At 48.9% G+C, this 25569-nt stretch overlaps 1 protein-coding gene across 7 annotated transcripts in view; it reads right to left on the minus strand.

The window, feature by feature from the left end:
* The window catches only part of SLC25A48 (solute carrier family 25 member 48), a 45936-nt gene that overhangs the window by 16461 nt on the left and 3906 nt on the right, over positions 1-25569 (minus strand). For 5 of the 7 annotated variants that reach the window (XM_041763005.1, XM_041763004.1, XM_041763000.1 and 2 more), the window contains exons 2-5: positions 24823-24866; positions 19523-19594; positions 17192-17450; positions 1878-2135 (exon numbers count right to left, since the gene is read on the minus strand). In XM_041763005.1, the coding sequence (XP_041618939.1) occupies positions 1878-2135; positions 17192-17450; positions 19523-19594; positions 24823-24866 (633 nt within the window). The remainder of the gene's footprint in view (positions 1-1877; positions 2136-17191; positions 17451-19522; positions 19595-24822; positions 24867-25569) is intronic. The other 2 variants (XM_041763003.1, XM_041763006.1) reach the window with 2 other exon arrangements.

Genomic DNA, 25569 nt, shown 5'->3' on the forward strand with positions numbered 1-25569 from the left:
GTAGGCTGCTTGCCAACAAAGGGCCAGGATAAGGACTAAAAGAGTAGGGGCAGGTCTTTACAAATCTTGTAACTTTTCCAGATATCTGAAATAGATGCCTTGGGACAATATAACACTGGGTCATCCTCATTGGAGAAACTCAGGTGCCCTAGTTTGAGCATTTTTGTGACTTTAAGGGACTCTAGGAAAACAGTGCCAGGTTACTGTATAAACACTGAAACTGGCACATTCTAGACAGGAAGAGAAAAACACACGGATGCCAAAGTCCAAGGCATCTGGTTTACAAGGTTTAATAATTGCTGCCCAGGGACTCCCAAGAGAGACCTTAGCCTGCCTTGGACCCTCTGCCCATCCTAGCCTCCAGCCCCTCGGCTTCCTGCCCATGGTCCTCTGGGAAGCCTATCTCACCCTCTTGCCTCCTGCCAGGATAATGGAGCTGCTTCCCCTGGAGTCTGTCCAGGGACTGCCGTGGCATACTCCCCTGTTCTTCAGCCCATGGGCAAGGCTATTACAAAATGAGGTCTGCCTACCAGGCCACTCATACCTGCTTTCACCAGAAGTGAGAATGGATGGGGCCTTGTCTGTCATCTCTTACTGAGCACATACAGGGAGCTTGCACAGGCCTCAGACACACAGGGGCAGAGGGCAGGGCAGACACAGGTGTTTGGTGGCTAAGACATAAGCTTCATTATGTGTTTGCTGAGCCTAGAGCACAGGTGAGGAGGAGGAGGAGAGGAGGAGGAGGGGAGGAGGAAGTGGGGGGAGAGAATGACAATTTTCTTCTCTCCAGAAGATTTTCCCCATCAGCATCACACGTGCCATGTTATCAGCCTTCTTGAAAAGCAACCCTCTCTTGTCTTCCTTACCCTGCCCTGGCTATAGCTGCACACCTCTCTTCCCCAACACAGCACAGCCAAACCCCTCAGAAGTGTCATGTATACTTGGACTGTCTGATTTCTTTAATCCCATTATCTCTAGATCCCATTTCAATTGGGTGTCCACACTCTTCTCTTAACCAAAATGGGTCTTGTTATGGTCTCTGATGACCTACATATTGCTAAATCCAGGAGTAGGAATAGCAAGTTCAAAGACCTCGTGGTGGGGAGAAGCCAGGCATGGTCAGGTTGCAGCAAGGAGACTGGTGTGGCTGGAGCAGAGCGAGCCAAAGTGTAGGAGTAGAGAAGGAATGCAGAAGGCTGATAGGCAGCTGGATCAGAAGGTGACTGAAAATCACTGCAAGAACACTGATTTTGACCCTAGATGAAGTGGAGGTGTTGTGTGATTTCTGAGTAGTAAGGCTAAGTAACCAACTCATGGTCACCCAGTGAGTAAGTGTGGATTTGAACTGGGATCTTGCTGACTGCTAAGTCCCTGCTATACTGTCTTCACTAGCTGTGTGTCCTAAGGTTGATCACTTAATGTCTCTGAGCCTTGGCTTTCTCATCTGAAAAATGGGGAGACTGATTCCTCCCTTATGGAGTTAATGAAATTCTCATATTAGAAAGGTTTGCTGTGTCAACATTCAAAACAGGTGAACCCCAATAACAGATTTCCTTTTCAAAGCTCAGCAATACCTGACACAGAATAAATGGTCAGAATACATCTTCTAACTGAAAGTTCAACAATCTGGCATAGGGACCTGCCATTCCCACAGGTCCAGAGGGAAGGAGAGGCAAAAAGAGGGAGACCATTTCCCATCCCCAGCCTTTTCTCTGTCTGGCTAGGTCTGGCACATAGAGGGTGCTGAACAAAGAACTGTTGGATGAGTAACTAGATTAATTGTGCAGTTCCCTGGGCTGAGAATGGCATGATAGGTTCCCCAGCCATCTCACTACAGGGGTCAGCATGGGGACGGGGATCAGTATGGTTGCCCTTACCTGCCATGCCACCGGCCAGCCACACAGCACAGGGGTTGGGGCCTGTGCAGGCCTCAGGTGTGATCCAGTCATTCAGGAACACATAGGGAATGAAGTAGAGGCAGTAGCCTGGGACATCCCTCAGCAGCATGGCACCAACACCCCGGTACATCCCTGCCAGGCCCTCGGTCCGCACGATGGTTGCGATGCAATGCACAGGCCCCTGGTAGACGGGCTGATTCCCAAGAGCCACTGCCTGGGGTTTCAAAGCAAGGTTGGCTGCAAAGACAGGGAGGAGAAGATGGCAAGTGACCCAGGAGGCAAATGACTGACCAATCTCCAGCCCTGGAGCCAGCCCAGCCCATTGACAATTTCCACTTGTGCGGCCTGTTTTTCCCAAAGTTTTTACTAACACTTATGACCTTAGCAGGTCAAACCAAGATTCTGAAGTCCCAACAGAAAGCCCGAGGTATGCAGCTTGTATGCAGCCAGACTGGAGATAATACCTGCTGAGTGATAAGGCACCAGTTGCCTGGATGGTTTCTGGTCAACCATCACTATGTGTTTGTAAGCAGCAGTGACTGCAGAATGCCCAGGATCAATATGAACAAGCTGTACCAAGCTCTTTCCTGAAGCAGAGGTTGCAAAATCCAATATACTGTGTATGGGGTGGGTGTGGGTGTGTGTGCGTGAGGGAGGCTTGTGTGTACTTGTGCACAGTGTGGTAAAAAAGCATATGAGATCTGGACCCAGATTGCTCTGGTTCCAAATTCTAAACCCACTACTTAAAAACTTTTCAACCTTGGTAGGCCACCTTTTTTTGGCCCTTAGTTGCCTATCTTTAAAAAAGAGAACAGGCCACTATTTATTGTATACAAAGTCGCTAAGAAAGTAGATCTTAAAAGTTCTACACATACACACACACACACACACACACACACACACACACACACACACATGAATAGTAACTGTAGGATATGATGAATGTGTTAACTAACCTTACCTTGGTAACCACTTCATAATACACTTGCATATTAAATAATTGAGTTGTATACCTTGAACTTACACAATGTTACATGTCAGTTATATCTTAATAAAGCTGAAAAAAATTTTAAAGGGAAAAGAAGAGAACAGGTGAGTATACATAAGGTAATACCTATAAAGTATTCAGCAGGGTACTAGGAACACTGTTGGGATAGAATAAGTTATCAACAGATTATTACTGAGATGGAGGTAATTGGCATGAATTGGAAGCAGCCTGTCTACCAGGGGCCTGTGCATTGCATCGCAACCATCGTGTGGACCGAGGGCCTGGCAGGGATGTACTGGGGTGTTGGTGCCATGCTGCTGAGGGATACATGGTACATGGGCTGGAGGGCCAGACATGTTGTCACTCCAGCCTTGACCAGGCCGCACCCTGAAGCAGCTGTAGGACAGCCCTGATGCCACTGGCCCAAGTCCGGGGGCATGGGGCTGCTGTCTCCCTGTCTACCTCCAGGGTCTCTGCTGGCAGATCATGGAATATGACGTCCTGTAGCTTCTTCTAGGTGTGTGTGTAGCCAGCATGCAGTGGCTCTGTCTCTTCTTTTTAATCCTTCCACCTGGCTCCCCTGGCTCCTTCTCTGACGCTCATCTCCTCATCTATGGACTCTTTAGCTCAGCTGACTCATGGCCAGAGAGGCCTCCTGGTCCTAGAGCAGATAAAGTAGACTCTTATTCTCAACATTCTGTTCCTGAAGAACTAACACGGAACGAACAGAAAAGAAACAGAATGAAGCTTGCCTGTGACACACACCTATTTGCTGCCTGGGTTTAGTTCCCTGTATGTGGCATCTCAATTTAGTTTTGAACATGCTGACAAAGAGGCAGTAACTTTCACTATTGAACAGTTGAATTTCCAAGTTCCCCAAACAGTTCCATCTTTATCAGATGAAAGGTGAGGAGAAAATCTTCAGCTTCATGATTCTGTAGTCCAAACTGAAGATTTGAAGTCAACAGCAACCTGTCCTTTCACTCATTCCAGAAGGAGGTAAGATAAAGGGAGAGCTTTTTATTTGCCTGGGAAGTGTGTTTGAACAAATGAGTCCTATATTTTCTTTTTGTGTGTAGGGAAGAGACTAATCACTGCAATGTGCGTTCAACCAACTACAGTGTGGGCAGGAGACTAAGTCCCATTCGTTTCCACAGCAGACCCCCCAGGAAGGGAGCAAGAGTGGTGGCCACTCCTGGGGGAAAAGCACCCTCTGAGTTTAGAGCAGGATCAGACACTGTGGTCTTTGAAAGCCTACTGAGAGACCACTGCACACCCCTTCCTTTCTCAAATCCACAGGATGCTGCCTGGATCATCCTGGGAAATTCTGGGATGAGATCGAATAGATACAGTTGTCCTACCATATAAACTTTACCTGGGTCATGCTCATATCCAAGCAACTGTGACCTGACCCAGGAGTCAAGGTTTCCCTGAATCAATTATAGGTATGATGTGGCTCTCAGAAGTTACTGATTGAAGGAGGGTGTCCTGATAATATTTTGCTTGTGTAGAGGTATAGATGTTGAAAAAAAATACTTGCCCAACCTCCAACATGCCTTGTCAACAAAAAAACCTGTACTTTTTCCCCCCTTTTCTTCTCAGGATAAGCAATAAGGAAACACTCTCATGTTGCCCCAGGTTTGTAACATGAGCAATCTTGTTTTTATTGCCTGAGAATTATCTATTTATGGCTATTAAACCAATGTAATTGTCATGGGGACTGCCATAACCTGGAATATGGATATGAATCTGAACTGGTAGCCAGTGCCTTCTGGACACAACTCAATGCTGCAAAGCCTCTAGAACTCCTTCTAGCTCCTTCATCCCCAGTGTTAAAGCATGCACACACATGTGCGCTTATTTGGATATAATCTCAAATTTGCAAAAAAGGGCAAAAGAACAATCATACAAAGAACACTCTTATATATTCTTTACCCAGATTCACCTATTGACATTTTACCTCATTTTACCTCATTTGTTTTATGGCTTGTGTACACTCTTTCTCTTGCCCCTCCCTTCTTACTGAACAGATGCCCCTGCCCCAATCCATAAACTTTGCCTGGGCTGTGTTCATCACCTGACCTGGAATCAAGGGTTGTATGCATCAGCTAAGGATATGATGTGACTTTTCAGGAGTTACTGATAGAAGAAGCGTGTCTGATAAAAATCTTCCTTGTTTGGAGGTGCCAAAGTTGGAAAAACATCTGACAAACTTTGAACCAACCATGTCAACAAGACCCAAACTTGTACTTTTTTTTTTTATCCCTTTTCTCAAGGTAAACAATAAGGAAAATTTTCTGTATACATATGCATATTTTTATCACACATACATACATGATACTTTCTCTGAACCATTTCAGGGTTAGATACTAAATGGCCCTTTACCCCTAAATGCTACAATATGTGTTTCCTAAGAATAGGGATACTGCCTTACATGCAACAGTAGTTATCAGTTTCATAATCTATATTGACAATACCTTTACCTAATGTACTGTCTATACTCAAATCATCGCTTGATCTCATACTGACCCTGCATGGCATCCCTCCCTTCCCTAGTGTAGGATTTTAGTCTAATCAGGCAGTGAATTTAGTTATGATTCTTAACCTTTAATTTTATTCTTAGTAAGCTCTACACCCAACATGGGGTTCAAACTAAGGACCCCCCAAGATCAAGAGGTGCACACTCCACCGACTGAGCTAGCCAGGTGCCCCTAGCTTTCTTTAATCTGGAGCATTTCTACAGCTTTTCTTTGTTTTTAATGATACTGACATGTTTTTAGTATGTTGCCTCCCTTCTTATGAATAGAAACTTCCTCATTTGGGATTTGTTTGCTGTTTTCTTGTTATCACATTGAGATGATGCATTCTTGGCTGGATTTCCTCTCCTCCCATTAGAGGACTAATGACTCTTAGGAGCCACTGGTTTTCTCCTTCTCTGGCCTTCTATTTTTGTTTTTATTAGTTTCCTTTTTAATTTAGATATAATTTACATTCAATAAAAGGTGTAGCTCATAGGTGTACAGTTGATGAGTTTTGACAACTGCAGGCACCTGCGGCACCACACCCTACTGAGAAAATGACATCTTATGCTTGAAACAACCTGTTTTGGTCACAGCCCACTAAGACCCAGTGAAGATTCAAAGCCTACCTACTCTCTCCTGCTTGCTTTTCAAGGTCTAAGAGCTCTGTGACATCAATGACGTGTTACTCAACAAGAAGCAAATCTTTCAACTAGCCGATAGTTGTTATGGGCCTATCTGTAGTAGCAATAGTGACACGGACGATTCATACGGGACCACAATGCAGAAAACAGCAACTCTATCAGTTGTTCCAAGAGAGTTTGAGGCTGGGCTTGGAGAGGCGTGGCTTGGGGAGGCGTGGCCCGGGGGTGGCACTGGTTAGAGGGCGTGGCCCGAGAGGAGGGCTTAGGGCTTGGGAGACCCGACCCAGGGAAGTGTGGCCTGAGGGGAGGCATGGCTTAGGAGGCGGAGTTTGGGAGACAGGGCCTGGGAAGGCGTGGCTTGGCCACTCCTCTTAATAAAGCGCTGATTCAGAGTTCTTGGTAACTCTAGCTGTTTAAAACAAACTTTGTTGACCTTTAAAAATGGATTTGGGAGGTTGCCGGCAAGCAGCTCTTGGAAATAGTCACAAGTGAAATCCGTGGATCAGCATGTTTGTGCACGAGGAAGAGGGTGAGGTGCTGGGTGAGTACTCTGCTCACACTGAACCACCAGCTTTTTGCCTGTTGTTCTTGAACCTTCAGGGCTTGGCTTGGAGGCATATGCATGCATGTGAAGGGATTCACATAGGGCATATTTTTTCTGGACAAAATATATTTAGTTTCTCTAATTAGAATTTTTTGTTCTACAATGGGGATAAAATCATGAATCAAATTTTGATCATTTTTTATCATGAGGCTTTGCCACTGAGACCATTTTTTTCTGTACTTTAAATGAAGACTCTATTACCTTTTACTATGATATGTATGAATTAAAAACCTGCAATGCTCAGGATGCCTGTGGTTTTGTTTTGCCAAATTCACTTAGGATCAATTCAAACCCCCTATCCAGGCAAGATGCCAAAAGTCCATGAAATTGGCCCTTACCCAGCTCCTAACCTTCATCTAGGAGCAGAAGAGAGCCTATACAGGTTTAAAAATTCCCTCTCCTCCAAGCTCCCTCACCTCATCCCTAGCATCATTCCTTAGACTACATGGTGTGGATGTCTGACTTCACTGCTCTGCACCAGTGCAAGGTGTCTTGCTTACTGACCCCTGCCTGGGCCAGGAGGCCCCTCTGAAGGCAGGTGCTTCTGCAGGGAGTAGGGGTTTCCAGGTTTGGCCAGTCCTAACAGGTACCCATGCAGCCACCTCTTGGGAGTTCTCCCACTTTAGAGGGGCTGAGCCAGCCCAGATGCACAACCTAGATTTGTCTCTCAGAAGCCAGGAAGGGAAAGAGCCACAAGACTTCTCTGTGTGCAGTCAGTGGTGGGATAAAAACACTACATTATTTCTCAACAGGTCACTTTCTACAGAAAATTTATAATAACTAAGCCATCCACAGATGAAGTCCTGCTGGTCCCCAGTCAGTGATGTGCAGGGTTACCACATTTTCTGTGCTCAAATACTTCTAGGCCAGTGGACTCTCAAATGGAAATTGGGAACATGGACTTATTTCAAGGGACCCACAAATTGGTAAGTATTATAGATTCACAGGACTCCTAAAATATCTCATATACATGTGTGATCATCTTTCTCATATGTGTAGGTGCTATTGTGGGGAAACACAAAATCTACTTAAACACAAAAATTTACTTAAATATAATAATTATCCATAGTAACTTCTTACTGTATGTGGTTTCTTAATCCACAGACACTTAATGAACAGTGCTATTCTATGGGTTGGACCCCATTTAATATACTTAAAAAGTATTCTTAGGAAAAGATGGGACACCCTCCCCACACACACACTAGCCCATGCCAGAGGCTCCACCCCCTATTTTAAGGTCTGTTCTGGATGCTGCTACTTCTGAGCATGTTGTTTTAGCCCATGCAATGAGTTTCCTGATGACATGAAAAGCACACTGTGGCTTTTCCCAGAGCACTAGGACCCTGTGCCTGACATCCTGTCCCATATATGCCTCAACATCCATTCAATAAACACTTGAACATCTAACTAGGCAGCTCTCAGGACCCTCCCAAAGTTTCCCTCCCATGCCTGGCATTCACCCAAGCCTGGGCCTATCTGATACTTGTGGCCACAGGCTGCAGATACTAAAAGCAACTCCTACATCATGGTCTCAGCTACCATGCTCTTCCAAAATGCCATGGAAGCATGTGGTGATGTGGATATACATCCTCCAGCAGACAGGCTAGGTAGAACTTCTGTGATTTGGGTTTAAGCAGGCTGGTCAAACAGCTCGGTTCATTTCCTCAGAATATTACCAACTGGGATGCTCTTGCCCAGTTCCTCTTTCCAAAGAGTCCAGTAGTTTCCTTATGATATCAAGACTCTGAGAATAGGCAGATGGTTTAGCGAAAGAACCCTGGATTAGAAGCAGTTGGGATTTTCTTTGCTACTCGATTGCTATTTACTGTAGGACCCGGTGCAAGAGACTTAACCACAATGGCCCTCAGTTTCCTCCACCACCTACAAAAGGAGAAGAATAAACAGCCTGCCCATCTCTTTTGGCTTTTGTGAAAATTGAGCAAGAATGTTGGCAAATGCACTTTACTTGAGGCAAACTGTCATTCCTGTTTTTATTACCCCTATCCTGATATGACTCCAGATTCCGGAAGTGCTAGAACTGCCAACCTCAGGCAGCTGTGGTCTGCAGCCAAACCTACTGTGGGAGACTGGGGATGCTCATGCAGGGCCAAAACTACCACTACTACTAGCATGGAGTCCTGAAATCAGAACAATACCTGATCTCATCAATTGATCTGAAAACCAAATGGATGTGTTACCCAAGCACGTAACCTCACACCAGTGTGTTGCATTGTATGCACTGTCATTCATCTCTGCTAGCTATGTGGGACCATGGTTTGTAAATGATTCAGCCAAACCATCCAGAATTCAACAATTCCTCTTGGACTACGTGGCTAAATGCCTGGCCTCTTCATAAATTTCCTCCCTTCACTTTTGGGCTGCAGTTGCTCCAGCCCTCACTTCCTATTGGCAGCCCACACTCTACTGGAGAAGAAGGCTCAGGCTTTATGGTCCAGGCTTGTCTTCAGTCCCTTGTCATGCTCCAAGGGTTCCTGTCCTCCCACATAGGCTCTCTTCTTTAGGAAATAAATGGAGCAACATTCAGGGAGCTTAGCTTCAGTGATTCTTGTCCTGCAATGGGAATGTCTTGAAAACTCTACTGTTATCAGAAGGCTGCTCCTCCCCAAGGCCAACCTGCCTGGAGAAGAGTGTTTTTCTTGGGAGCCACACATCTTTATGGTGTGGCCAAAGAGACGAAATGACATAGTCAGGGCCTGCAAGGCACAGTTGGAGACCTTCCCCACCAGATATTTCTGAAAATTCAGAAAAATCGGCGAAATGGTTTCACCAGTTTGTCACCTTGTAGCTCCTTGGACTCAGATAGGCTTTGTGTTCTGGTGTGTGGTTTTGATCTCATCCACCCAGGTCCACGCCTCAGGCAGCCCTCTCTGATATGACCATTCCAGCCCTATTTATCTCACCTAGGCATGCTCAGAAATTAGGACCTTCTCCTCCTCAAGTACTGGCCACGCTCCACCCCATTCATTCTGTTAGGGTCATTTTAAACATGGTAGAGCCAGGCCTTATGATGAGGGCTCCCTCAACCTCCTTCCTCTTGCCCTCAAAATTCTCTTTGAATTATCTGTTTTGTTCTCCTCTCCCACCTGGAAATGAAAGGCTTTTTCCTTCCTCACCCCTAGGTCTCTGTCCCTAGCATCCGCCCACCCCCAACCCAAATTCAGCAAGTCTCCCCTCTTGATTCCTTTTGGCCTATTCTGGTAATAGGAGTTTCTCAGGACTGTGTCTCCAGAGGCAGTGGAGGTGGATGGCCCCGGGGCCATACCCTGTCTGCAGTATGTCACACCTGAGGGAGCACAGACACAGCACACAACCTGAACCTCATTGTCCCTATCTGTTAGGATAAAGAATGATGGTACCTCTTTTACACAGTTGCTGTGATGATTCAATTGTAGGTGTGTGTTAGCACAGCACACATGGTATGGGCTCAGTAACTGCTGAACATAGATACCAGTGTTGCTGGGGCTCCTCCCTGATTTCTTCTACTGAATCTTTCCCTTCATCTCCAGCCTCTTCTTTTTAGGAGTTCACCTTGGCATCTGCATCAAATTCATGGCCTCAGCTGTCACTTCTCTGTCAGAGCCCTGACTCTTCCTTTCAGCTGCTGTACCTCACGCACGAAGCCAGCCAAACTCAGCATGCTCTCACTCAAGCCTGCCCTCCTGCCAGTCTCCAAAACAGCAGCAAGTGACAGGAAGCATGTATGGATCAGCTGCCCCCCACCAAGGGCTGCCTCACGTACTTCCCATGCCATTTCATTCCCTGGGGTGGGTGGGGGTGGCTCCTCCCTCACAGTCACCCAACTGTGACGTCCTGGGTCATTTTAGACACTTCCCTCTCTCCTGCTTAGCCCACTGATTCTCCATCACAGATGCCTCCAATCTGCCACTTCCCTCCATTCCCAAAGCCCAAGGCCCTGGGCTCCCTGCTTCTGTCTCTTCTCTGGTCTGTGGTATCAGCTCCCAAATCAACCCACCCACTTTACTTTCCCCATCCCTTCAACCTTTCCTGAAGGCTGGATCCACCTTCCTGCCACACAGCTCTGCTCAGGTCTTCTGGTATCCAGGATACCTCACAGCCTGCAGAATGACATCTTAGCCTACCCTCAGCTAAGAAATCCAAGCTCTTCACAACTCACCCTGTGCCATCTCCTCCCCACATTGTAGTCTGCTCTAACCAAATAGTTCACTCTGAGGTTCCAGAGCCTTCCACAGGCCCTTCTCATTCTGCTCTACACATCTGATTCCCCACCAGTCTGTGTGCTCCCTGAAGGCAGGGGCTGGGTATCTGCTACCTCTGATTTATCTACTCTGCTTGGCTCAGAGAAAGAGCTCAGGAAATGCTGGCAGAAGAAGGAGCCAGAGAGTGAGTTCTAAGAAGTGTCACGCTTAGCCTTCTACCTCCAGCTGGGCCTGGTTAAATTATAGGATGGTCAGCACAGAGTTAATGCTGAGTCCTCCTCCAGTCCCCAAACTCTGCCCTCCTAGGGCATTAAGGCTTTTGTGATTTGCACATTAATTAGACTCTTAATGAAAACATAGACCTCAAAACTCCCAGACTGGAGAGAAATGAGTGTCACTGGCCATTGGACCTCCCTCCAGGATGTGACTTGGCCCTGGCAGCAGAGGGACTTCTGGCCTCCGGAATCACAGCCCTGAAATCCAGTTCAGGCCCAGCAGGGCACCTAGGGAGGCTCATGCCCACACAAAGGGTAATGATGACTTCCAGAGGGAGGGTTTCTTCACCGGTGCCTTACAGTCCAGGTCACAGCCAGCTGAACTCAGGCCAGCCTCTCCCTGCCTGCCAAGTGGCAGGGGCAGCAGGAGAAAACCTCCATGAAGTTGCAACAGTTTTCATGAGGGCTAACTGCTGTTTAGTATGCAACCACAGTCAGTGCCAAATGGAGCTTCCCTCTCAACTTCAGCAACTTCTGAATTTGGTAAAACCCTTCTGTATAACAATTTCATAATATGTGCCAAGATTCTTAAGAATGGCCAGACCTTTTGACTCATTCATGAATCAAAGAGCCCACACATTTAGAGAAATAACCCTACACGAAAGCAACTCCATATGGACAGATTTCCTGACCACATCACCATGCTTAAAAGAGGACGAACCATCAACATCATAAACATCTATCACCAGGAAGATGGTGACATAAGTTTAATAGTACACCTAACATTTATTTCAGGTGTTTGGTGTGCCAGGCATGGTGCTGAGTTCTTCATGTTCAATCCATCATCCCATTACATCCCAGTTATGAAGTAGCCACTATAGCTGTGTCCAGTGACATTAGTGGAGATATCTAGAGCTCCCAGGTTCTAGGGAAGGGAGGACTGGAAGTGGGTGGTCTCACTCCAGGAACTGAATTTTTGCCACACTGTATCATCGCTCTCCATACATGTGTCCACATAAGCACAGTGATGGAATATTGCACATCTATTTTAAATATTAGTCCTCCATTGTAAATAATTTTAAATGCCATTTTCATTATGTGGAAAATGTTGTCAAATTGAGTTAAAAGCAGGATATGAAACTGTATGAGTATAACCTCTTAACATATTTAATCCATATATTGAGAAAAGGAAACACATTAATGTATTAACAGTGACTGTATCTGGGGGGATGAGCATTTTCTCCCTCCACATTTAATGTCCTCCCTTGTGTACATTTTCAACACAAGGTCACCACTAACAGATAATCAGGATGAGACCACTGGCTTTCTAATTGCAAGCCTTCAGGTAAGCTGACCTCTAACCCCGATGTGACCTCCATGCTACCTTCACATGTCCCAAAGGTGGATGCCAGAGGCCTCCAGCACCTGGGTTCAGAATACAGATACAGTCCCTCACGGCCCATTGTCTCCAACCGAGAAGTGGTCACGCATTTCTGGGGTAAAGCTACAAACCATAGACAATCTGACAAGCCTGGCCCGAGGCTGCCTGGAAATGCCCATCTCAGCACGGTCACCATGCAGAGCAGGCCTGACTCAGGGCCCAGACTGCAAGCTTGCAGCCAGCACTAGCTCCACACTATCCCAGGCCACGTCAACGCATTGGACTTCATGATACTGTGTTTGCAGCAGGTTTTGTTTTTAATGAAATTGGCCTGACAATTTCCAATCTAAGCCATGTGGCCACCATGACCTGGGATGAAGTTGTAGCCACCCACTTTGGACACAATGTGGGTTTGGCTTATAACAGTCCCCACTACTCCCTACTATCTCCCTGGCACTGGAGCTGACACGTGCTGCAGCTTGCTCATTTTGTAATAGCAGAGTGATAGGGAAAGTGAAACATGTTCTGTGTACGTTTCGATCAAGAGGAAAAGGAAACATGGGTTAGGAGAGCTATGGGTGTCAAGAAAAACAGAACAGGGTACATTTTCCAGGTACCTCTGCTCACTTATGCTACCTCCATGGTTCAAGTGAGTTTCTGAGCTCTCCATGTCGGGCCTAGAGGGTCTCTGAGGAACAAGTAAACTGCATCCTTCCTCCCTTCCTAGAGAGATTCCTGGCAGAAAGTACTGCCTGGTGACGCACTCCCTGCCTGCCCCTGCTCCAGCCCCAGTGGTGATCCTGCCCAGCATCCAAAGACTTTCCCCCAAGAAGCTTGCCTAGAAGGTAAAGGAACAATGGGCCAGGCAGAGAGGGGCTGCCCAAAGCCACAGAATCCAGACCCATTCTTGGGAATCTGTGAGCTGTGTCTGTTACTTGAACAATGTCAGTTTGGAGATGTGCCCTCCAGGCCACTTACCCCCTCAGTTTTGAAGCTGGATTTGTGAGGAATGTGTGCAAAGGCCCAGGTGTTAATCAAAGCTGCCCTAGTCTCAGTTTCTATAAAATCCCAGGGCAGGAAACAGAAGCAGCATCAGTGGGCCCTAGTCAGAATGCCTGAGGTTTCATCTCAGCTCCACCTCCCACTAGGGAGTGACCCCAGGCCGGGCAGGAAGCTACGGATGCCTGGGGATCCCCTTTGTTAATGTCTAGGAATTGGGTTTCTGGAAAGATTAAACACCTGCAGAGCTCTCAGCATAGTGCTTGGTGCAGGATAAGGGCTCAGTAAATACTGGCTGTCCTGGCCCCGCTGCTGTGATCTGGCTTAGCCGGGATCAGAGGCTTGAGGACATCCTCCGATCTTGGGTTCTACCCTCCCTGTACTTGCTCAGGTGAACTGTCTTTGTTTTGTCCTGCTAGCTAAGCCCCTGGGTCCCAGATGCTAGTGACTTAGAACTCTGCAGGCTTGAGAAATCTTGGCCTGCAGGAACCTTCCCTGGCTTCTTAAGAACCTTTCCTGAGTTCACAAAAGACCACTCTCCCGGCACACGGAAAAGGATGTAATAAACACATGTTCATTTTCCACTGCTGCTGCAAGGGATTGACTCAACAGAACAAGTTTCCTTCTGGCACTATAGTGAACTGACAAGCTAAAGCCACGGACACTGTCCTACACATACAGGAGCAGGGCCAGGACACCACCTGCCTCAGACATTTTTTAGAGCTTCCTGTGGTGGAAAGGCCAGGGAAAGCCTATGGGTCTCCATGTTCTCAGCGCTCAGAGAACTTATCCAGGAGACAAGGCCCCAGAAGAGTCTGCACATCCCAGGTGGACAGTTCTGGAGAACCCTAGCCTGGGAGAGCAACAGCTCAGGCTGTCACGGCCCTGGATAGCAGGCATGGGTAACCCTCAGACTGCCCTGACCAGGTACACAGCCCTGATCTCCAGCTACTCCTCCATCCTCCTACTTCCTGCCCCCATGCCCTTCCTGACTCCCAGCCTGTCCTGTTCCCTGCCCCCTACCCCACCACAGGTGGAGTGGCCCAATTCCTGTCTGCTGGACAGAGCCTGAGAGGAGGGGTATGATGGAGACTTCTGTTCACCACTGAGTCATAGCACCTAGCTCTGTGCCTGGCATACAGCAGGCACATACACAACATGTTGGGTAAATGAACAGGGCCAGCAGCCATACGGACCTTAGGGTGTGGTAGTGGGTGTTAAGTGAATGACGTACACAGGATGTCTGGCATACGGTGAGTTGCTTGGCAGCTTTTGCAGCTGCTGATGGCAGCTGCTCAGGTCCCTAAAACTGGCTGTTGCAGCATACCCAGCTTTGGGATCCTTCTTGGGTCTGCCCATTCCTTGACCACCTCCTATCCTTCCTCCAAGCTTCTAGCCTGACCTCAGGATCACTTAGAGCTCAGGCCTTAGCCCACCAAGTTAGTTACCATTTTGGCACCCTATGTAGGGAAGGCAGGGGTGGAGGACAGGATAGAGGATGGAATCAATTAATTTGCTTCCAAACATCCCGGGCTTTTCTAAGAAAGGCATTTCTCCAGAAACACCTCCTCTGGTGTCCAGGCTGGCTGTGTCTCACCTCCCCCAAAATATAAATGCATGCTTAGCCCTTTGCCTCCTCTTCTAGGGTCAAAGTACCCAGGCTGTGAAGGAGGCAGGTCTCCTCCAGGAGCAAAGGAGACTCATCACTGCTAATTCTTTAACGATCTGGACCCAAAGAGTTTTAAGACTTAACAGAGAGATTTCCTCTGCGCCTGAAATGGACACAGGCTTTTCTGAGGGAGGGATAGAGCCAAAGGCCAGGCTGGGGCCCATGCTTCCTGGTTCTCCATCTGCTCATGATGCCCTTCATTCCTCAACAGATTTGCTTTTGCCTCTGTGACAGGACCAGACCAGCAAGCTTCAGACATTTCTGTGAGGTGCAACCCTATGATTAAACTAAACCGCACCAAAACATGGCTCAGTATGTCAAGTAGATGGAGGTGGACTCACCTCACCCTGTGTATCTCTGAGTGGCCCCGATGAGGGTATGCAGTAACCCTCAGGATGAGCCAACATGCTGACAGTAACTATGGGCCTTGGGGCACTGAGTGTCCCCCAGGGATGACCCAACTATTAAGGGCAGCCAGTTCCCAACCTCTCCATGGACCCCAGTGGGGATGTCACAATCATGCTCAGGGGATGTACAGTCTTGCCCTGGATGCCTCTTGGGCTGGGCAAGAGGTGCAGGCTGAATCAAGGCACCTGGGCTCGGAGCAAGAGAGTTGCTGGACTGGAGTGGTCCTGAGTACACTATTGGGACTTCAGCTGGGCAACACAGCTGAGCCCAGCATCTGTGGGCATAGAGGTCACATGCAGACCATTCAGAAGGCTGCCAGGGAGTGGGGTCTTATCCACAGCTGTCACCCCAGATCGGATAGCTGAGGTGTCAGTAAGGACCACAGATCCAGCCCTTCCATTATGCAGAGAGGGAACGGTGGCCCAGGCAGAGGCAGTATCTCACCTGAGGAGACAGATTGAAACCAGAGCCAAGAACCAAACCTGGAGATACTGAAATCTGTTGGGGCACCTGGGTGGCTCAGTGGTTGAGCATCTGCCTTCAGTTTATGGCATGATCCCAGGGTCCGGGGGTGAGTCCCACATTGGGCTCCCCACAGGGAGACTGCCTGTGCCTCCTTCTGCCTGTGTCTCTGCCTCTCTCTCTGTGTCCCTCATGAATAAATAAATAAAATCTTTTTTAAAAAAAGAAAAGAAAGAAAAAATCTAAGACCCCTGGCTCATCTTTCCTCAAGAGCTGGCACTTTCTACTCTGTACAGTACATGCTTTCCCATTCTTTCCATCCTCCTTTGTCAAAAGCACAGGAAAGACCTAGAAGCTCCTTTTTCAGAAGGGAGGAAGTAACGGACCTGGCGTGTGGTACAGGAGAGCTGTGTCGCTTACCAAGAAATGAAGCTCAAACCGGAATGTCAAGGAGGGGAAGACGAGCGACCCTTTACCCCCTGCAGCTGGCAGTCCAGAGCTGAGGCTCCTGGCTCCACACCCTGGTGTTAGGGACAGGTGTGGCTTTGAAACCTGTGAGCTCTCAGGACCCTGTGCCTGATTTAGTGTTCGGGGCTACTCTTCTAAAACCCTTTACAGTTTTTTTTAAGGTTTTATTTATTTATTCATGAGAGACAGAGACAGAGAGAGAGGCAGAGACACAGGCAGAGGGAGAAGCAGGCTCCATGCAGGGAACCCGACGTGGGACGTGGGACTCAATCCTGGGTCTCCAGGATCACACCCTGGGCCGAAGGTGGCTCCTAACTGCTGAGCCACCTGGGCTGCCCCCCTTTACAATTTTTGAACCAGGAATTCCCCATTTTCCTTCTGCACTGGACACTGCAAACAATGCAGCTGGTCCTCAACTACCCATCATTAAATGCGTGGCCCTATGTGAGGGTCTTCACCTCTGGGAGCCTCAGCCTCCTCTGTAAGATGGAAATGCTAATAGCGCCTGTCTTCCAGAATTGTTATGAAGACCAAGAAACATGCCCAAAGCTCTAAGCAGGTTCCTGGCACAGAATAAACGATAGCTACTACTATAGATAAAAATAACAATTGCAGACTCTTATGTGACAACACAGACACTGCTCAATGAAAAAGATGTCAGCAACCACATCCCAGGTCTGGCAAAGCAGAAAAGGGGCAGAGGTGCCCAGATGCCAGGCCCCCTGCTCTACTCTTACCTTCCCGAAATGGCTGTGTTTGCATCTGCAGCCGGATCTTGATGAGGTCCACGGGCGCTCCCAGCCCGACAGAGACCACACCAGCCACCATGCTAGCCAGGAGAAGGTCAGACAGGGTACGGGACCGGCTGGCCTCGGGCTCCCTGCAGTGGTGCTGGCTGAGGAACCTCTGCGTGTTACTGAAGACCCCAAACACCACCGAGTTGTAGACAGCGATGCTGGCGAGGGGAAAGGACATGCCCTTGAAGAAGCCAAACACCTGGGGGAAAACCAGGGGGCAGGGACATGAGGGCCTGAGGCTGTCTGCAGGCCAGGTGCCAAGCCCCCCCACCATGCTGCCCTTGGCAAAGACCCTGCCCTCTTAGAGCCCACAGGCTGGTGAAGAGACACCACAGGGAAGATCAATCATTATGTCAGTGACAAGAATAAAAAAGGATGATGTGATGTGATGGAGCGACCAGGTGGCAGAGGGGTTGCTCTCCATTCGTGGGCAGGGCATCCTAGCCAGGTGGGGGTGGAAGGGGGTGGGTATCCACTTCTGTAAGCACTTTTGTTTTCTAGGTCAGGGTACCCTAGGCCTGGAACCCATATTTGCCATCAGAATGGCAGTGTTCTTAGGTTGGAAAGACACATACCCTCCTCATGTGCCACTCAACCAAAGCATTCTCTAAGGCACTTGCCAGGCCCTGGGGACAACTATCAGGAAGAAATACTCACTGCCCTCACTGAGTGCACACTCTGGGGACAGGGACAGCCAAATGGACAGGTGATTAAAACTCAATGCACTAAGTGTGTAGTGGGGGTCTAAGGGGAGGGGAGCCCCCAGAGAGACAGCACCGGGAGGCTTCTGCACACATGCAGTGACCACAGGAGCAGGTGCTGGAGGCTAGGAGAGAGGGTCCTTTCTACACTGCACTCTTGGGAGATATCACAGACTCTTCTCTGGAATATTCCACAGGCCCTTGGAGGAGTCAGGGCAGCACATATTTTGAGCCCCGTGCCAAAAGTGAAAAAGTACCAGGAAGCTGTATAAGCTCCAAGCCACACACAAACCTGCTAATCCTGACCTGGGTGTGTGCACCCTATTTGCCAGAAGCAGGATCTCTCTCTCTCTCTTTCTCTCTCTCTCTCATACACACACACACACACACACACACACACACACACACACACACACATCCCACCTCAGGTTCTTCTTCCAAAACAAGCTCCCTCAGATAAAGTGGGACATCACTTAGCCCTGAGGTGCCATGTCTCCAAGGAATGGCCACAGTCCCCACAAAATCCCTTGGAGTTCAGACAGTGGCTGGCAGGCCCCGAGGGGAGTGTGTGCCAGAAAGGAGATTTAATGGCCACTTCTCAGGGAATTGGGGAACCCCGAACAGCTAGAGCTAGGTTGGCAGTCCACTGCAAAGCAGCTCATAGAGAGTTCAAGCAACACTCAACACAAAACACACCCGTGAGGAAAAAGTCTGGGTGTGGGGATGAGGCTCCAGAGCCCAATGGCACTTCCTAGGACGGAGCCCGCAGAGACAGTGGTCAACAATGGGGCCATGTTTCCAAGGCCTCAAGGCTTAGGGCTGCTGTGGGGCCATACCTGATGATATCTTTAAACGGTCAAGTCATTTCATCGTTAATTAGAAAATGTGTTTTAAATGCCCCCAAAGAAGTGTCTCAGAGGGCCGCCTGGGTGGATCAGCAGTTGAGCCTCTGCCTTCAGCTCAAGGCATGACCCCAGGGCCTGGGATCCCACATCGGGCTCCCTGCATGGAGCCTGCTTCTCCCTCTGCCTGTGTCTCTGCCTCTCTCTCTCTCTCTCTGTCTCTCAGGAATAAACAAACAAAATCTTGAGGAAAAAAAAAAAGTGCCTTAGCCTTCTGAAAGCACATGCTAATGCTCAAGACAGGCACCTGGTACATCTTCCACAAAATACCAGTCAGGTTTTCCTCTTTGAAAAGGAAAAGCCTCACGTCCCCTGGTCTCAAGCAACCTGAGGTAAAGCCAGCTCAGGGCACCTGGAATCACAAGTGCCTGGCTCCCGCCACACCTGGAAGAAGGGAAGCCTGTGAGCACAGTTTACCCGCCTCTCATTGGGCTGTGAAAACTGACAGGCCACCTCATTTCTGCAGGCATTTTCCACTCTGTGATTCTAAATTCCTCAGAATCTCTCCAGAGAGGTTATGCAGAATCAAGAACGAATGCCGCCCCCCCCCCCCTCCGATGGCTGGTGTCAGGGCTAGGGCCGTGGTGCCTGGGCCCGGGCAGCTTCGGGCTTTTGGTGGGGGTCCCTGAGGGGTACTGTTCCTGCCCCTGCCCCAGGGGAGCACTTACACTCTCCCTCCTGTACACGGTGCGGATGCAGCTGAGGGTGTTCCCATAGTTGACGCCGGCCTGCAGGCGAGTCTGTGGAGACAGGCAAGGGTGTGAGGGCCCAGGCCCAGAGGATTCACATCCCCACCACCCCAGAGGTGCTAGGGTTAGGAGCACTGAGGCCCAGCGAGGGGGAGGGTGGGTTTCTGTCCTCTGCTGCCAGGCCAGTGCTCTGTCCTCTGCCCACAGAGTGCCTTCCACATCCTATTCAGGCGTCACTGAATGCAGAAGTCCTCTTGGTCTGAGAGAAGAACAAAAGTCCATTTGTTGTTCAAGAGTGATGCTTGTTTGGGGACACGTGATCCCTGCCTCTTTTTGTTTTTTTTTAAAGATTTTATTTATTTATTCATGAGAGAGAGAGAGAGAGAGAGAGAGAGAGAGAAGGCACAGACACAGGCAGAGGGAGAAGCAGGCTCCATGCAGGGAGCCCGACATGGGACTCGATCCCGGGTCCCCAGGATCAGGCCCCGTACCCAAGGCGGCGCTAAACTGCTGAGCCACCCGGGCTGCCCCATGATCCCTGCCTCTTGAGGACAAAAACGAATCTGTGGCTCTGCCTCATCTGCTGCCCATCACTCTGCCATCCTAAGTATTCCCCGAGTGACCTGCCCCTTGTGGGTCCAGAGCCCCTTCATCTCTCACCTATATGATGGGCTGGTTTGCCCACTGGCCTCCTGCTGCCCTCTCAGTTCAGGCCTGTGTCTATACAACAGTAACACCGTCTTTTCTGACAACAGTGAATTGCATCACTGCTATTTACAGCTCACTGATGGCTTCTCATCAGACCTGAAGTGAACCTCGCACTCTCTACCAGTGTCAAAGAGGCCTGGGTAGACCCCAAGCCTGCCTCCCACCCCTGCACATTCTTTCATCTTTGCCCTTGCCTTCTGGGCCCAACCACGTGGCATATTCCCAAGTCCTTGGCATCGCTTTCCCCCTCCCTCAGCCTGCCTGAACTTTCCACTGGCTCTTCCTTTTCCCAGAAGGCTCTTCCTCCAGCTCCTGCATGGGGAGTCTGAGCTTAAGAGATGCAATGATGTCTGAGCTTAAGAGATGCAATGATGTCATCTGTCTGTTTACTTAGGATTTATTTGGGGTTCCTTACTAAGGCAGAACCATCTCGTATGTCCCTCTTGTCCCCAAGCTGAGCACAGCCCTGAAATGTGTCCCCTTTGCACTGGTTAAATGAGGGGCTGGAGAGGAAGACAGAGTGTCCTCTAATGGAGGCTGGCTCTGGTGTCCAGGGGCAACAGTGGGCAGCCACAGAGGGTCTGAGCAAGCCCATAAAAGTGCCAGTGGAATCCTCGAGCCTGGTAAGAAGGAGCCCTGAGAACCATAGGAGTGATCCAGACCCTATACCCCAGAACCCAGGGTCTTATGAAGACTAAGACCCAGTGTGCAGACCAACACTTCACACGAACAGTCTGTGCTCAGTACGTAGACAAGTAGTAAAGACTCTGGCAGCACATCAGAAACGTGACAGTCTCTGAGGTGAAAATCACAGGCGATATTTTTCTGCACTGAACTGTGCTTCATATCCGACTTTCCTAAGATAGACAGGGGTTACTTTCATTCTTTTTACTCACATAATATAATATAAAAATAATTTTAAGGACACAACTAATATGGGAATATATCTTCTTAACAACAACAACAAAAAATTCAACATTCTCCCTCCTTGATCCCCCTCCCTGAGCTAACAAGCCTGGCTAATCTCGTGACTAAGAGATTGATAGGCACTCATCTCAACAGGGTCAGAAACCCAGATGGCCATGGGAAATCTGCGGCACTCTCACAGGCACGATGCGTAAATGGTATCATATGTTTTATAAGTGATACTTTAATAATCAAAGACATGTAATGGTTGACTCATCAACCAGTGTGATTAAATGACTGTTTTCCCAACAGCTACTGTTCCACTCCCAGGAGATTCAGCAGTAGGGGAAATAAACTTCCTTGCCTCATGGAACTTAGAACCAAGTGGGGATGGAAACAAGAGTCAGCAAAAGGTCACTTCCAAGCAAATATACATGTCCGATGATGACAAGCACCATGGGGGAAACAGACCCGGGGTCAGAAGTGCAGGCTGGTGGAAAGAAATGCAGTATTTAACTGGTAGAGGCAAAGACACGGAGGAAGGGGCAGTGAGAGGAGAAGCAGCCTTTCATGGTCAAGCAGACCCATAGAGCTCTACCTCAGGGTAGGGTATGCTTAACCAGGGCAAGAATGTAGGCGAGGGGAGGTGGGCACAGACCTCCCTCTCTTCCCCCAGCTAAGGCCGGTGTGGAGGCGAATCTCTGTGGCCCCCAGTACCTATGGGACTGCCTCTGGGGACTGAATCCACAGTCTGAGTCCCCAAGAAGAATCAAGTTCCTCTGAAAAACTCGAGCGCCTGAGTCACTCAAGCAAACCATACATGAGGAAGTCAATCCCAGATCACAGAATAGAGCAATGATCTCCCAGTCATGCTGGGGACTTGGGGAGGCTGTCATGGAGGCCAGCAGCACAGCATACGCCTCTAGGGCTTCCGTTATAATAGGGGCTGGAATTTTGTGTGTGACAACTGTGTACCTGGGGGAGATACTGGGGCTCTTACAGAACTTATCTCACGGAATCCCACAAACACTACGTGGCATGGATCCTGTCCCCATTTCACAGATGGAGAAAGCGTCTTAGTGTCTTAGTGTCTTAGTGTCCCATCACTATGTAACAAATCATGACAAATTTAGCAGCTTACCACAATCACAATGCATATCTATTCTCTTAGGGTTCACTAGCTGGTCTAAAGGCAGCTGAGTCCTGATCAGGAAACCCTGGTCACACTGCATTGGTGCCAAAAGCCAGGTGAGAATCTGTATCCCAGCTTCACAGCCACCAAGCAGCCAGAGGCTGGCTCTCTCACCAGTGATGACAAAGCAGGGAAGGAGTCTCTGACCTGGGTTAGCAGCCCAGGTCCTTTTAGGTCAGCTCTTCTGAAGGCAAGCCCTAGGACCTTGGACAAGTCACAACTCACTCATGACATAGGAGCATGCATGCTCATCAGGGTAGGAAGGGCTCACTCATTACTCTAGCCTCAGGGCCACAGGGTTAGGATCTTCACAACAGTCCCATGAGGGGTGCTTTGCCCATTTTTCAGATGAGGAAAGCAAGGCTGGGGGAGGTTAGGTGCTGGTCCCCGGTCACAGGAGAGTAGGTGAGGAGGCAGAGACTGAGGTTCAGATTATTCAGACTCTAAAGCTCTTGCCTGGACCTTTCTCAGACAGGGACTCCAAAGAAAATGTCATCCAGAAGGAAGGAAGGAATGAGCGTGTTCTGGGGAGTAACAAGGGCCCCAGGCCACATCCCTGGCATCAGCAGGCTGGCCCCCTGAGTAATCAGCAGGCTGGCCCCCTGAGTAAGAAGGTTCTCAGGCTACGTAGAGACCGGATCTGATGTATCAGGAAGGGTTCCCTCAGAGGTTCAAGTGACAGACTAGAGAGAAGGAAGAGCACCCCAGCCTTTTAACGTGGCCAGACTTGCCTGTGTGGAGAGGGGGAGACTCCAACAAGCTTCACCAGCCCCTGAGCAAGCTGCAGGTAAGGGACGGATGCTCTACCAGGGGGACACCGAGGTTACCTGTGCCAGGAATGCAGCTGGAAGGCCCAAAGGAGGAGGGATTGGATTTGTTTTGTCTACTACTGATGCCCCCCATACTGCCTGCATGCAGAGGGCATCCAGTATGCATTTGATGTCGGAGCAAAAGGCAGGGCCCATATGGGGGACACAAAGAGTGAGGAAGTATCTCCCACTATTTAAGACAAATAGGCTAAACCTCCATCAAGAAGAAAGCAGGCAGGGCAGCCTGGGAGGCTCAGCGGTTTAGCACCGCCTTTGGCCCAGGGCATGATCCTGGAGACCTGGGATCAAGTCCCACGTCGGGCTCCCTGCATGCAGCCTGCTTCTCCCTCTGTTGTGTCTCTGCCTCTCTCTCTCTCTCTGATGAATAAATAAATAAAATCTTTAAAAAAAAAAAAAGAAGAAGAAGAAGAAGAAGAAAGCAGGCCTGGCTATGACCCAGCAGGGACCCACTGTCATACAGGGAAGACACCGGCAGGGAAAAGTGATTGTAGCAGCCATCTGGGAAGAGCCTGAGTGGTTTCTCTCAGAGCACAATCCAGGCAAAGCTTGAGATATGAATGTGCAAGTCAGGGTTGAGACAGCACTCTTTGTGACCATGCTCTCAGGGCCTGTCTATAGCTCTATAGTCCTGCTCACCACTGGGGACAGGAAGTAGGGATGGGGGTGGAGTCAAAGAACATCCCTTTGTAGAGCACCTCATTCCCTGACTCCTGGATGTTTTACCTCCTGGGATGACCTCAGGCAAGCCCTTTCCCCTTTCTGGGCATTTCTCCATCTAAAGAACAAGGAGGTCTGGATGATCCCAACACCCGATGGCCCTGTTGAATCCTCAAACCTTATACACTTCCTTGAGTTACAGTGGCTTCCCATCCCCAGCCCAGGTCCACAGTCCTTTTTTTTTTTTTTTTAAAGATTTTATTTATTCACTACAGACAGAAAGAGAGGCAGAGACATAGGCAGAGGGAGGAGCAGGCTCCATGCAGGGACCCCAACATGGAACTCTATCCTGGGTCTCCAGGATCATGCCCTGGGCTGAAAGTGGCTCTAAACCGCTGAGCTACCCAGGCTGCCCCAGGTCCACAGTCCTAATCTGACAGCGAAGGTCTCCCAAGATTGAGCAATGACTACCTTTCCTGGATTCTGATCTATAGCAGCTTTTAGAAGTCTGATGCATCACCAAACCAGCCACGCTGGCTTTCCCCAAGCATTGGCCCCCCACACAGTGTCCCCATCTCACTGCTTAGCTCTTGCTGCTGAGCCAGGAACATCTTTTCTAATCACCTGAAACCCAACCTTAAATCTTGGACTCAGATGCCACTTTGCACCTGAAGCCCCTCCTGGATCCTTAGTTCCACAGAGACCAATAGGGTTACTTACCCTCTCCTTGCCTCCCCACCCCCCCACAACCCACGCGAGCACCTGGGGGCAGAAATGGGGCTTCACAAAAACACAATCACTGCCAAGTCATGAGAGGAGGGTGATGATTCCAAACCAGGCCTCTTGGCACCCCACCCCTGGCTTGGCATATAGAATCTGCCCTGGGCTGGAGACTGTCTTGGGAAAAGAAAGAGCAGACACATTCCTGGAGGCAGACTCACTCCAGGCCACTTTCCAAGAAGTAATGACAAACACGGCTGCAGTACCTTGACTGTGTCTAGAGGGTGGCCGATGATGACACTGGCTGCACCTGTGAATCAAAGAAGAGGACCTGGTCACTCAGCCCCTGAACTCTTCATCGGGTACCCAGCTCACTCATGCCATCAATACCCAGCTGCCGGCGGGGGGGGGGGGGACCCTTGTAATGTGATAGGCACCAGCCCAGGCGCTGAGGAAGGCAGAGACCATGAAGTAAAATCTGGGCTCTGCTTCAAGGAACCAGCACCCCAAAAAAGGCAGTGAAGGTGCTGGGGCAATTGGGTATCCACATGCCCATGAGTGAAGTCAGAGCCCTACTTTATGCCATATACAAAAATGAACTCAAAACAGACCAAGGACCTTAAAACCCAGAGGGAAATCTTCCTGACGTTAGATTGGCAAGAGATTCTTCAATACGATGCCAAAAGCACAAGTCACAAAAGAAAAAATAAATTGTGTGTCATACAAATTAAACACTTATGTGCAGCAAAGGACACTATCGAGAAAATGAAAATGAAAATAATCTAAGAATCAGGAGAAATATCTGCAAATCATATATGTATAAGGGCCTATGATCCAGAATTTATTAAAAAAAATACTTAAAACTAAAAAGATTTTTTTTCAAGTAAGCTCCATGCCCGACACAGGGCTTGAACTCCCAACTCTGAGATCAAGACCTGATATCAAGAGTCAGATGTTCCACCAATTGAGCCACCCAGATGCCCTACCCCCCAATTTTTTTTTAATGAGCAAAG

This window comes from Vulpes lagopus, chromosome 7 (genome assembly GCF_018345385.1).
Source record: "Vulpes lagopus strain Blue_001 chromosome 7, ASM1834538v1, whole genome shotgun sequence".
Taxonomy (NCBI): domain Eukaryota; kingdom Metazoa; phylum Chordata; class Mammalia; order Carnivora; family Canidae; genus Vulpes; species Vulpes lagopus.